Source organism: Cyprinus carpio, chromosome A1 (genome assembly GCF_018340385.1).
Source record: "Cyprinus carpio isolate SPL01 chromosome A1, ASM1834038v1, whole genome shotgun sequence".
NCBI classification, from domain to species: domain Eukaryota; kingdom Metazoa; phylum Chordata; class Actinopteri; order Cypriniformes; family Cyprinidae; genus Cyprinus; species Cyprinus carpio.
Window position 1 is genome coordinate 37,146,088 of NC_056572.1, and position 12,781 is coordinate 37,158,868.

The 12,781-nt window shown below is 35.2% G+C and overlaps 2 protein-coding genes and 1 long non-coding RNA gene across 5 annotated transcripts; 2 read left to right on the forward strand and 1 right to left on the reverse strand.

Moving 5' to 3' along the window:
• Positions 1–83: 83 nt before the first annotated feature.
• LOC122146449 (CMRF35-like molecule 5) lies at positions 84–5,714 on the forward strand. 3 transcript variants are annotated; one of them, XM_042765230.1, is made up of 5 exons: positions 84–488; positions 1,501–1,839; positions 2,766–2,846; positions 2,922–3,006; positions 3,845–5,714. In XM_042765230.1, exons 1-5 carry the CDS (start codon positions 449–451, stop codon positions 3,849–3,851), a joined length of 552 nt encoding a protein of 183 aa, XP_042621164.1. In that variant the 5' UTR covers positions 84–448; the 3' UTR covers positions 3,852–5,714. The 3 variants fall into 3 exon arrangements, with proteins under 3 accessions (XP_042621164.1, XP_042621158.1, XP_042621148.1); XM_042765214.1 differs by having other exon boundaries at positions 89–488; positions 2,922–3,020; XM_042765224.1 differs by lacking the exon at positions 2,922–3,006 and having other exon boundaries at positions 87–488.
• A 1,739-nt stretch (positions 5,715–7,453) lies between these two features.
• LOC122146455 lies at positions 7,454–7,927 on the reverse strand. The gene is made up of 3 exons (XR_006161004.1): positions 7,845–7,927; positions 7,683–7,741; positions 7,454–7,581 (listed from the first exon to the last, which is right to left on the reverse strand). It is a non-coding gene; the product is annotated as an uncharacterized LOC122146455 (long non-coding RNA).
• A 2,916-nt stretch (positions 7,928–10,843) lies between these two features.
• On the forward strand, positions 10,844–12,014 carry LOC122146452 (polymeric immunoglobulin receptor-like). Its single transcript, XM_042765238.1, has 3 exons — positions 10,844–10,954; positions 11,032–11,343; positions 11,430–12,014. Exons 2-3 carry the CDS (start codon positions 11,184–11,186, stop codon positions 11,768–11,770), a joined length of 501 nt encoding a protein of 166 aa, XP_042621172.1. The 5' UTR covers positions 10,844–10,954; positions 11,032–11,183; the 3' UTR covers positions 11,771–12,014.
• The last annotated feature ends 767 nt before the right edge of the window (positions 12,015–12,781 follow it).

Genomic DNA, 12,781 nt, shown 5'->3' on the forward strand with positions numbered 1-12,781 from the left:
ATTTGCATAATTAAACATAACATTTCAGAAAGGTTGTAAACAGTTGTCCTAATGTGTTGTGATAAATCGACTGGGTTAGTATGGTGATATTTGTTATTTATTATTTCTGTAGTGTCACTGAGATCTCACTGTGATATAAAACATGCTGATCAATAATAAAACTGCACTTAAGCAGCTGTCATGGGAACCGCTGCTGTTTGCACGACTGTCCATCAGATGTCACTGTCAAATGAAGCCTGTGTGCCACTTCCAATATCAACCTCTCTCTCTCTCTCTCTCTCTCTGTAGCAGAAATAGAGGAAGTGGGTGTCTCTCTGTCACATTCAGCAGTTCATGTTAAACATGTAACCAGGAAAGAAACACTCAAAACTCATCTGAAGACACATCGAGAGCTTCAGAAGAACCAAATCTACTAACAACAGAGAAGATCACTGAAGAAGAGAGAAGAATGAAGATCATCTGGACTTTCACTCTGCTGATGATTCCTGGTAAGAGTCTGAACTCACTGTAAATCACTCAAAACAGCAGAGTCTTTAACTTTAGCTCATGTTTACTGTGTTATATATACACTGTAAAAAATGATTGTGATCTTAACAGTAAAAGACTGTAAAAATGCTACAGTAAAAACCTGTTAATTGGTTATCAGTAGGTTTCCATATTATATACGGTGAATAACTGTAATTACATTTAATGTAATTTTACAGTAAAATAACATTAAAATTACAGTTTTTGGAAGTGAAAAAGAAAAAGTCATTGTTGAATTTACAGTGAAAAACTGTAAATTGACACTCCCAGAACTCCCTGCATGACACTTCATATTTTATGTTTTTTCATTGAAATAACTGTTTCTTAGTTTTTCTTCTTACCAGTTGTGTACATTAGGGTTTTATCTTTCATCTAAAGTTGTTAAATTAATGTTTATTGCATTATTTCAGTATTGTGTGTTACCATAATGGTGTTTAATGTTTGTGTGAATGACACTGTGCACCTTCTATATATATATATCTATATATATATATCTATATATATATATATCCATATCCATATCCCTATCCCTATCACTTCTCAGCTTGTGGAAGTTAGTGATGAGCTTTGATTCACCATGAACTTTCTCATCACTACCAGTTTTTCGTGTGGTTAGTGCATTACAATGGTTCAAAACAGATATTAGTACTTCAATATGTTGGTTTATGAACATTAGATCATTTAATGAAATACAGTATTCTATTGTGAATTTAAGTTAAGTCTGTAAAACCTAAAATGTTGCTACCATATTTTTAACAGTGAAGTTTTTTTACGTAAAACTGATTCCAGGACACAATTACATTGGGTAATTATATACACACACACACACACACACACACACACACACACATACATATATATATATATATATATATATATATATATATATATATATATATATATATTAAAGAAACAGCAACTGAACTGAATTTGAAAGTTTATCTTCATTTAGTTCCACCTGCTGGTTTGTTGTAGATGTCGTGAGGTCAATTAGTGTGAAAGGATATTCAGACGGTGAAGTCAACATCACATGCAGATATGTGGAGAAAGATACCCAAAACACAAAGTATTTTTGTAAAGGAAAGAAGCCAGAGAAAGAAAAGGGTAAGTGGTGCATTGAACTCATCAGGACTGAAGAGAAAGATAAATGGGTTCATTCTGGAAGATTCTCTCTGTATGACGACACAAGAGCAGCAGTTTTCACGGTGACCTTCAGAGATCTGAGTGAACAGGATTCTGGGATGTATCAGTGTGCAGTTGATAGAACTATGAAAAAAGATTCATACACTGAAGTAAAGATGAACGTTAGAAAAGGTGAGTAACCGAGACTCTCAAACTCACGCTGATCTACAGAAAATCACCACACATTATTACAGTAATAACACTAAACACCTGCAGATGCTATTAGAAATGGCCAAAGAGGTTCTGTAGAAGGAGAAACGCCTTACATCATTAACCTTAACAGGTTAATTTTTTTTACTAATAAATTATGATTACAAGCCGTTAAATAATACAAATTAATAAAATAAGATATTATATACTGTATATATAAAAAAATATAATTAAAACTAAATCCATAAACATGTGGAAACCCCTAAAAGGTTTCATATACAGTAATGAAGCACCTGATAGAACACTGTAGGGTTCTTTAGAACCTTTTCTGTGAAAGACCAGATACAATCAAGAACCACAGCAAACATGGGATCTTTATCATCATTATGCTTTCACTTTTTCATGTTGAAATTTTCCATGACTCTTAGTTTGTAATGTTCCACTTGTTCCTTGTTTCATTTCAGTTCCCTTGGTTTTTCATTATTCTGTTTCCATTTTAGTTTATGTGTGTATAAATGTCTAAATAGTCTTCCGTTTGTTCCTTATAGTTTGTCTATGTTGGTTGATTGTTATTTTCCCTGCTGTCATCATCACATTAATAAAACCGCTTGCACATTCATCCTCATCTCAGCATTGCTTACAGGACAAATGTGAGATTTATTAATCACTGTTTTGCTAATAACAGAAAGTGTGTTCTCAGAGTTGCTTCTGTTGTGTTTTATTCACACTTGAGAGCTTCAAGATGCTCAAAAGTCGACAGTTAGTGGTTTTGTATGTCAGCAAACATGTCTGATGGTTCAGTAATGTGTGAAAGGCATCAGCGTCAGCGAGAAAACGGAAATGAAGTATCTGTGAGTGAGAAACAGTGTATTTACCTCAGTTTCTAGCATTGTTGTTCTGTGTTTCAGAGAGAGATAAACACCAAACAACATCATCTTCTCTCTCATCAGTTAAACCTCCACTGATCACGTCTCCATCTCCTGTAACAGGTACACACACGCTCTGAAATACAATCTCATGCATGTCTATCTGTTATTATGATGGTGAATCTCTGGTGTTTTCAGGCTCTTCTCTGATCATCAGTGTGTCTGTTCTTCTGCTTCTGATCGTCCCTGTGATTCTGTTAGTGATGGTGACTCTCTGGAGGAGGTGTCAGTCACACAGTAACACTCCTGCTCCTTTACATACTTACACTCTTTACTTTCTTTGAAAGACATTGTCTGTTTTTCCACATAAACCAAACAAACACATTAACAACAATATATATATATAAATATAAAAAAATATAAATAAAAATATACAGACCCTCTTAAAATTTTCGCTATATATAGATATATATTCAGTGGGTACGGAAAGTATTCAGACCCTCTTAAAATTTTCACTCTTTGTTATATTGCAGCCATTTGCTAAAATCATGTTCATTTTTTTTTTTCTTCATTAATGTACACACAGCACCCCATATTGACAGAAAAACACAGAATTGTTGACATTTTTGCACATTTATTCAAAAAGAAAATATGAGCCTCTGAGAGGCTCTTTTTATACCCAATCATGTGGCCAATTGACCTAATAAGTTGCAAATTGGTCCTCCAGCTGTTCCTTATATGTACATTTAACTTTTCCGGCCTCTTATTGCTACCTGTCCCAACTTTTATGGAATGTGTAGCTCTCATGAAATCCAAAATGAGACAATATTGGGCATGACATTTCAAAATGTCTCACTTTCAACATTTGATATGTTATCTATATTCTATTGTGAATAAAATATAAGTTTATGAGATTTGTAAATTATTCCATTCCTTTTTTTTACTCACAATTTGTACAGTGTCCCAACTTTTTTTGGAATATAGAATATATATATATATATATATATATATATATATATATATATAATGGCTTTATTGACTACAACTAAAAATAAGCAAAACAGAATAATATGAGAGTGTGAAATAGAAAACCAAACAATTAATTTGCTTGTCTTTGACAGACACTGATTCCTCGTCCAAAAGATCTCACACAACACCAGCAAACAGTGAAGCCACCGGTGACTCTCAGATCGTCGTCACATCTGCTGAGGATCTGAATTACGCCGTGGTGAATTTCCAGAAGAAAGCAGTCTGTCCTGACAGAGTCAGTTTGAGGAATAATCAGGATTACAGTGAATACGCTGCTGTCAATCATCTCACGAGCCACAGCAGAGGATGTGTGTAATAAATTAATTTAGAGATATAAATCATTCACAATATACAGAGACCAAAACTAACACTGAGCATCAGATGAGACACGTACTTTGTCAACATTTAATATTTAGCGTATGCAGACTGATTGTAATGTCAGAGGATTCTGGTAAATAAATAAAAATGACCTGACACATTTAGGAAATCTTGTAACAGTTTTTAAATGAATCAGGTAATTTTTATCTGAATATATATATATATATAATTTACTTTTTACTTCTGCATCTAGATGTAATCTAAGGTAAAAATATAATTTTCTTAGGTAAAGTGTTTTTTTTTTTTAATGCATCATTACATAGAATCACAAAATAATGGATGTTTTCAAACATGTTTCAATGTTTTGGTTAAAAGTTATTTTGTTGAGCCCAGAAATAATTCAGTTGTACTCTCATTCAAATTCAAGTGATTTCTAAATACTTTTCTAAATACTTTGTCCAGTCATGTTTATTTTATTTTTCATAGACAACACTCTCAGTTTAAAAACCAACTTCAGTCTGAAAAGTAATTTTATTTTACAAAAATATTTTTTTTGTTATTGTGATATTCAAATACCTGAAAATTACCTTTTTAATCTGTGATTAAGTCTTTGTCTCAAAGTTTATCACAAATGCTGGAGGCGTTTTTTGTGTTTGTGTGACGATCAGGTCGTTTTTACATCCATTTCAAAACCACTGAAAACTGGTGAAGGGTTCAGGGTCTCAGTTTAGTTTGAGTGTGAAGGTTAAACAGCTTTATTCAGGAAACCCACAGCTAGACTCATGAGACTGAACACAGACAGACAGAAGATGATCATTCAGTGATTCACCTTCAACAAAAGCCTGAAAAACGTTTTATGATCAACAAATTAGCCATGTTTGATTTGACAGTTTTATTTTCATAAATAGGTCAAACAAAATCAAAACAATGAGTCTACAAATCAATAACAGAGACTGACAGACATTTGTGTTGTTTAGGTTGGTAAATTAAGCAAATACTGCCTTAAACAAGTGACAACTCCAGGTTTTACTGTAAATCTGTTTAATTTTAATGATCATTATCATCATTATTATCTCTCTGAGCAAAGTCAAAGCATAATAATGCATCCTATTATGTTAGTAAGAGTAATATGCCAGTTTGCTATTCTGAATTCAGCCAAAGACTATTGAATTATTTACGGACTTTGATTCAGCAGAGCATACTTGTGAGCATTATCTAATGTGAAATGTCAGTTTTTGATGTTGTGTTGTGATATTACGGGGGAGAAACAGTGAAATTACTCTACGAGTCTGTATCTGAAATTTTACACCATTTTTTTAAAGACCAAACATAAGTTTGACTTTGTTAGCAATTTTTTGAACCGCATGTTATTTCAGAAAAATGCCTTATTTTTATTTTTTTATTACTAGCATAAGGAGACTTGCTTGTGAAAGTCTCAGTGCTTTGTGTTTGCAGGGTTGTTTAATTCTGTGGTCAGTGTGATAAAGATCATCAGCATGAGAACATCTCCAGCTTGTGGTTTTCTTTTGCTCTATTTATATTCTGTGGGTCAAACCGAGAAGCCCTTTAGCCACCCGCAGGTATGATAAAAACAGGAAATGGTTTCTTGAGTAAAGATGGACACAAACTTTCCACTCTGTAAAAAGATGCTGTCAATTTGTTTAATATATGAAAGATAAAAATACTTATATCCCAACTCTCACTTTGAAAGGTTTTAGTCAGGTCATTCAGAGGAAAATAACATTTCAAAACTATTTTTGATAATAAGCCCAACCATGAATGAGTTTACATAAAATGTCTGATTGTTTTTGGAAGGCTTTAGGAGTCCAACAGTTCAGACCCATTTGCTTTCTGTAGCACAGCTATATTTTGTACTGACATTCAGCTTTAATCTGTGATTAAACAGCATAAACCAATTTAATTAAAAAAAAAAAAAGTGTAAACGATTCATAATGTATTTGCACTTGTGTCTGGCTCTGATCTCATCAAGCCTTCAGTTCTTATTTTAGAATCTGAATATTGAAATAAGGCACGACGACGGCGACGATACATGCGAGAGCCAATGAGATTTAGGCGCAGTTTCGACTCCTCCCTTTTCTCCTTATATGGCGCTGCGCGTCCGTTTGATTGAACTCAGAGAGTTCGCGGGTGAATCGAGATTTGAACTGACAGGACACAGAGAGGAAGATTTTATGTGAGTAATCAAATATTTAAAGCTGTAATTTAAACACAAAGTTGTTTTATGTCTTCAGATGACTTACAACTACACACTTTTATGGTACTTTATATGATCTTGACAGCTTAACGGTTGCACTGAGGCTCGTGTATTTTTCACAATACATAAAATGTATTTTAAATGTGTAGTGTAAGAAACTATAAACTGACTACGCCACCTCCTTATTTAGGGCAGGAGGAACAAACCAAAAATCAATTATTTAAAACCTTAAACCTAAAACGTAGTAATTGGTTGAATATCACAATTTTATTCCTAAGCAAAACATTAAAAACATCAATAAAATCCACAACAGTAGAAAATAGCTCTCCTCAAAATGGCAAGGAGGGTCGGGCCTGCTCTTATGCACCGCCTATCACCTGTAAGAGACAGAAGAAAAGAGAAGACCCACAGCATACAGCACAAACAAAGAGTAACCTTTAAAACACCATTTCAGTGTCAACCTTCTAGGTAATACACACCACACAGCAGTGCCACGCCACCCAAATCACCTACACCAGGGGAGGTTAAAGGGTTAGTTCACCCAAATATTAAAATTATGTCATTAATGACTCACCCTCATTAGAATTTATAGAAGCATCGAAAATACATTTTGTTTCAAAAATAACAAAAATTACGACTTTATTCCGCTTTTTCTTCTCTTCCGGGTCTGTTGTGAACGCGACTGCTGTGACTGTTGACATACAACGCTGCTGACGTGTTTTCTGGTGCGCCCAATAACAAAGATAACACGTCAGCAGCGTCGTACGTCAGCAGTCACAGCAGTCGCGTTCACAACAGACCCGGAAGAGAAGAAAAAGCGGAATAAAGTCGTAATTTTTGTTATCTTTGGACCGAAATGTATTTTCGATGCTTCTATAAATTCTAACGGACCCTCTGATGTCACATGGGCTACTTTGAAGATGTTTTTATTACCTTTCTGGACGTGGACAGTACACCGTACATACATTTTCAATGGAGGGACAGAAAGCTCTCGGACTAAATCTAAAATATCTTAAACTGTGTTCCGAAGATGAACGGAGGTCTTACGGGTTTGGAACGACATGAGGGTGAGTCATTAATGACATAATTTTAATTTTTGGCTGAACTAACCCTTTAAGTGCCGATGCAGGCCCGGCCCTATACAAAGCCACTACACACTGCAACACAACAAGAGGAGAGCAATATCATACAAATGACAAACATTTAGCACATCAAACATCAAGCTCAAAAAAATAAAAAAAAAAAAACACAAATTAAACTTAAATACACAAAGAGAAAACAGTGGCTGATCTGCCCCTTTAACAAAAAAACAACTCAAGTTAATACGCATCAATATAACCCGCAATAAAAGAACAACAAAACATACTTTAACAAAAGTACAACTTCAGCACAGTTACCCAATCTCAGCGCTCAATCCCAAGACCAAACTCCAAATATGATAGATGCAGAGAAGATACTATAAACAAAGAGCACAAATATTAACCACACCCACAAAGAAAGTGTATTAATTGCATCAAACTCATAACCAAATTGGCCTCAATGTAATATACTGCATTTACCGGTTATTCAGCATTCCAACACAGCCATCAGCCCATTGAAGGTACTGCAGCAATAAATGTTTGCCTGACCCACTTTCCTGACAGTGTAAAACATTTTAATAAATCAGCCTAAAAGAAGAGAGAGATCATATAAAAATATAATTAGGCACTCAATAGGCAACCATTCAACGCAAACAATTCACACAGCTCATAACTCCACATACCTATACAAAAGGATAAAAACTGCACATCAAGCACAAGGATTAAGGCTGCACGTCAAGCACAGAAGTTAAAAGGCTGAACATCGAGCACAACTTCAGGAACATGCCACTCCTACCATGTCAATGCAGCAACTATTTTATACTTTCCTGGTCACATTACTAACCAATCACACCTGAAATTCATTACTGGCCAATCTCCTCCCACTAATGTAAATGTAAAATTACAAATTAAAACTGAAACACTGTTAAATAACTGAGATTAATCCTGAAATTCCTCCTTATACAGTATATAAATTAGTATATTAAGCATTTTACACTTACACTTGCTAAAAGTCAATATTACCCAAAAAGTAGGCTTGTACTATATGTACATTTTCAGAAAGAAAATAAGATTAATTCATAATATTTAAAGAGAGAAGATAAATGCAATGAACTAAAGACTCCTTGAGAGCATCAACTTGACGGAGACTGTAAACATGAACACAAATGTCTCATCGAAACCTCTGGCTCCATCTAATGATAAATATGTGTTGATATCTATTATATGTCTTGGTTTTGCTGAAATGATCTTTTAGTAGGCCTATGTTATGGTAGTTGATGGTGTATGTACATGTTCTGTTTTGAGGAATTTTAAATCACACTGATTTACATGAGTTTGAAATGAAAGAGTCAATTTGAAAGAATGAAACTTTGGCTTTATATTTGATAATTTCATGGGCTCATCGTTCATGAAGATGTTTTTAAAACCAAAGTTAAAGATGAAGGAAAGGAACCAGATGAACTCAAGTCTCAGAGTTAATTTCGCTCTTTGTCCAGATTGTGTTGTTAAACTGTCATCAGTGATGCTGAAAATATAGACAGAACATATTATTGTTGAAGACATAAAGTATTTATCCTGCAAGTTAATTAATCCTCAATTGTTTCCACCTAAAACAGAGCGGTTTCTTACAGCTGAGAAAGATGTCAATATCTCAAAGTATAAATGTCAAAACAAAATTATCAAATGTATTTTTTGATCTCCCAGAGAAACTGAAAATAAATGCTATTTAATAAAGACATGAAGTCACTCGTGATGTTCTTTATATATGAGACTGAATCTTTGTGATTCAACACATTTCCTGATGTATGAATTATGTTAGTTGTATGTGTTATTTTGTACTATATCTTGCATTTTTAGCATTATCATCATGTTTTGTTGTTTTAATTTATTTAAATGATTTTAATTTTGAAGCTGCATTTTAAGATTACCAAGGCCCTCCAGAGTTTACATGTAAATTATACTGTACTCTAGTGGAAGATTTCAATAATACAATCAAATCGATTCTGTGTCATTTGTCCTTATATCGAAACCATGAAACCTGTGTAAGCGCTCAGTATCAGACAGTGTAACTCCACTAGGTGGCGCTCTTTCAGTGTTTAATGTGATATTCAGTCAGTGGTGATGGTGGGAGGAGCCAGGAAAGCTGCTCAATACTGATAAAGAGCTGAATAAAGAGGAAGTAACTAAAGCAGACAGATGTAGAGACAGAGAGATTCACAGAGAGATCATTCAGCAGAAAGAAGACTGAACTCAACTCACAATGAAGATCCTCCTCATCTTCCTCACTTTCTACCTGATCTCAGGTAAGAGCTTTTCTCTTTCATCACTGCAGTAATGATGCTGTTATCTGTTCATCAGCTTTCTGATCACAGTATCAATCTGATTGACAGCTGCAGTGAGATGCTTTAGCGTCACGGGATATTCTGGAGGAAGTGTTCTTGTGGATTCTGGGAAACTTTGGTTCAGTAACTCTGTTAAATATATGGCCAAATTACCTGAGTGGAGAAGAATAATAAATGATAAGAAACATGATAAATGGATTAATGAAGGAAGATACACTTTATTTTCCAATGATAACGGAGAGCTCATGATCTTCATTCGAGAACTGAACACACAAGATGCTGGAAGTTACAGGATTGGGGTCGAAGGGCAGTGGTTCATTGATATGACTTTGAATGTGGAAGAAGGTCAGTCATTTAAATATCAACATTTGTTTGTAAAACTGCTGATCACTTTAAATCTTTTATATATAGGAAATACATTTCTAATTTTGTGAATTACAGGTTCATGTTGTAAAGTGTCAAGGAGAGTGATGGTGAATATTGGAGAAACTGCCAATTTTGGCTGTGAATATTCATACAATTATATAAATGATCCCAAGATCATATTCAAAGAAGAAAAAGACTCCATTGAGATGATTTACAGCATATGGAATGAGGAAGAAAGATTCAGTATTTCTGATGACAAACATAAAAACATCTTTAGTGTGAGAATCACTGCTGTGACACCAGATGATGGAGGAGTTTATTTATTTGGAGTTTGGATCAACAGACATTCGTTCAGTTACTCAATTATTAATACTGTTCATCTACATATTATTAGTAAGTACAACAAACTGACAATCAAATCTGGTATAAAAGTTTATACATTGTAGTATTTAATAATAAATTTAATGATATTTGTGACTGAAAATTTACAATGTTTGTTTCTTCCATATTTGCTATAGATGTCACATTTGATAAATGTGATTCAATAAGATATTTGTGATTGACAGCTAAAGTGGGTGTGTCTAGAGTGAGCGGCTCCTCAGGAGGAAGTTTGATGATCAAGTGTGAACATCCTCAATACAAAACCAAACCAAAATACATCTGTAAAGAATCAGACGGATGTTCAGAGAGGAAGAATCCAGGAGTTCAGGGTGAATGGATGGAGAATGGAGATGTTTCTTTATATGACGACACCAGAGCAGGAGTCTTGATGGTGTTTTTTAAGAGAGCTGAAAGCTGCAGATGCAGGAACATACAGGTGTGGAGTGAAAGTATCTGACTATACTGAGAGCTTCACTGAACTACAGCTGAGCGTCACACACGGTGAGGAACCTCAAGTACTTTGTCTTATATATTTAAGCATTTGTTCTGATTTCTCTGTAATTTATCTTGGTTTATAGATGAAAAATATCCAAAGACTGTGACTGAATCTGTGTATCTTGGTGGAGAAGTCAACATCACCTGTCAGATCCCAGAGGAGCATGAAGTTCATTTCTGCAAAGAGGATGATAATCACATCTGCCAAACCATCATCTCATCTAAAGGGACAGAAATGAGTGGTTCATCAGAGAGAAATGAAGAGAGAGTTGTTACAGTGAGCATCAGTAATGTGAGTGTGAGAGATGCTGGAGTTTACTGGTGTGGAGCAGAAACCAGAGACACATATCTGACTTTCATCTCCCTGAACACTAAAATTCAGCTCAACCTCATCAGTGAGTCCATTCACATGGTTTCATTGTTGTAAACATATTATATTCATAAACATTTGTGTTAAATGTCTGTGTTTGATTGTTTTTAGTGCCTCCAGTAGTGAGACATGAAGGAGAATCTGCTGAGATCATCTGCCCTTATGATTCAATCTATAAATCAAAGCCAAAGTCTCTCTGTAAGGGGAAGTGCTCCAATAGAGACAGAAATCCTCTCAGTGAGACTGTGAGAGAAGAGAAAGAGACCAAGACTGGCAGATTGACTCTGAATGATGACATCACTGCAGGTGTCTTCACTGGGACCATCACTGGACTGACAGCAAGGGATGCTGGGAAATACTGGTGTGCAGTGACATTAGAAACAGAGCTCAATTATCTTTACACTCATCTGATCATCATCATGAACGAGGGTGAGGAGGGTTTCTGCATCTGAATATGTGAAACAACAGCTGTGAATTGATGTTCTTGTGTCTGTTAACATTTACAGAGCTGTTATGTATAACATTATCTAGTGTTGATTTGTATCATTCATTGGTAATAAATTAATAATAATGTATTTTTCATTGTAATTCACTGCTTTTGATTGGATGCTTTATATAAATGTGCTAGACAGGCGTATTTGACCGTTGCTTCTCATTTCTATTTTCTGCTTTCCCAGTGTCTCGCGCATGAGCCCCTTGTTTTTACAACAGCGTGTTAAGTTTAAAAGAGCATATCAGGTTATGAATGGAACCATGGTTCCTTCTCAGAGAACCGTGGTTAGTTACATATGTAACCTGAGACATTCCCTTTCGAATGGGAACAGCACTGCATGTTTTATATGTCTCCCTCATCTAACACACCTGATTCAACTCATCAGCTCATTAGTAGAGAATGCAAGACCTGATTAGGGTTTGTCTGATAAGGTAAACATACAAAATGTGCAGTGCTGGGGGTACTCCATGACAGGTTTGAAATCCACTGGGGTTAGAGAATACCCACTGTGCCATGCTAAGGGAATGATTGCCTAATTGACTGTACAAGCACCAAACAAGGATTCAGTGGACCCAGATGCCAGAATCAGATTCCCTGCTGTTAACTGTTAGTGAAGTTCCCTACAGCCAAATCCCAAGCTCCAAACCAATTTCAAGGAAAGTTCTGGCATTTAATTCTTTCTCCCTTCCTTATTAGGTTGAGTGCCAGTGTCCATCCCAATCACAGATCTCAGAGGTCTGATCATGCCAGCCAACCAAGACAACATACAGTACTTTAAGGGAACACCGGCACTGGAAAACAATAGAAGTTGCCTCGCCTGTCACTATCTCTAGGGGGATCTTGTTTAACCTCTATACACCCCAAGGGAGTATTTTATCAGAAATATATTAATACTCAACCCTGTAACCCTGTAAGATGCATCTTGCGAAGCCATAGCTCCTAAACAAGGAATAGGCAACGTTAGTCCTGG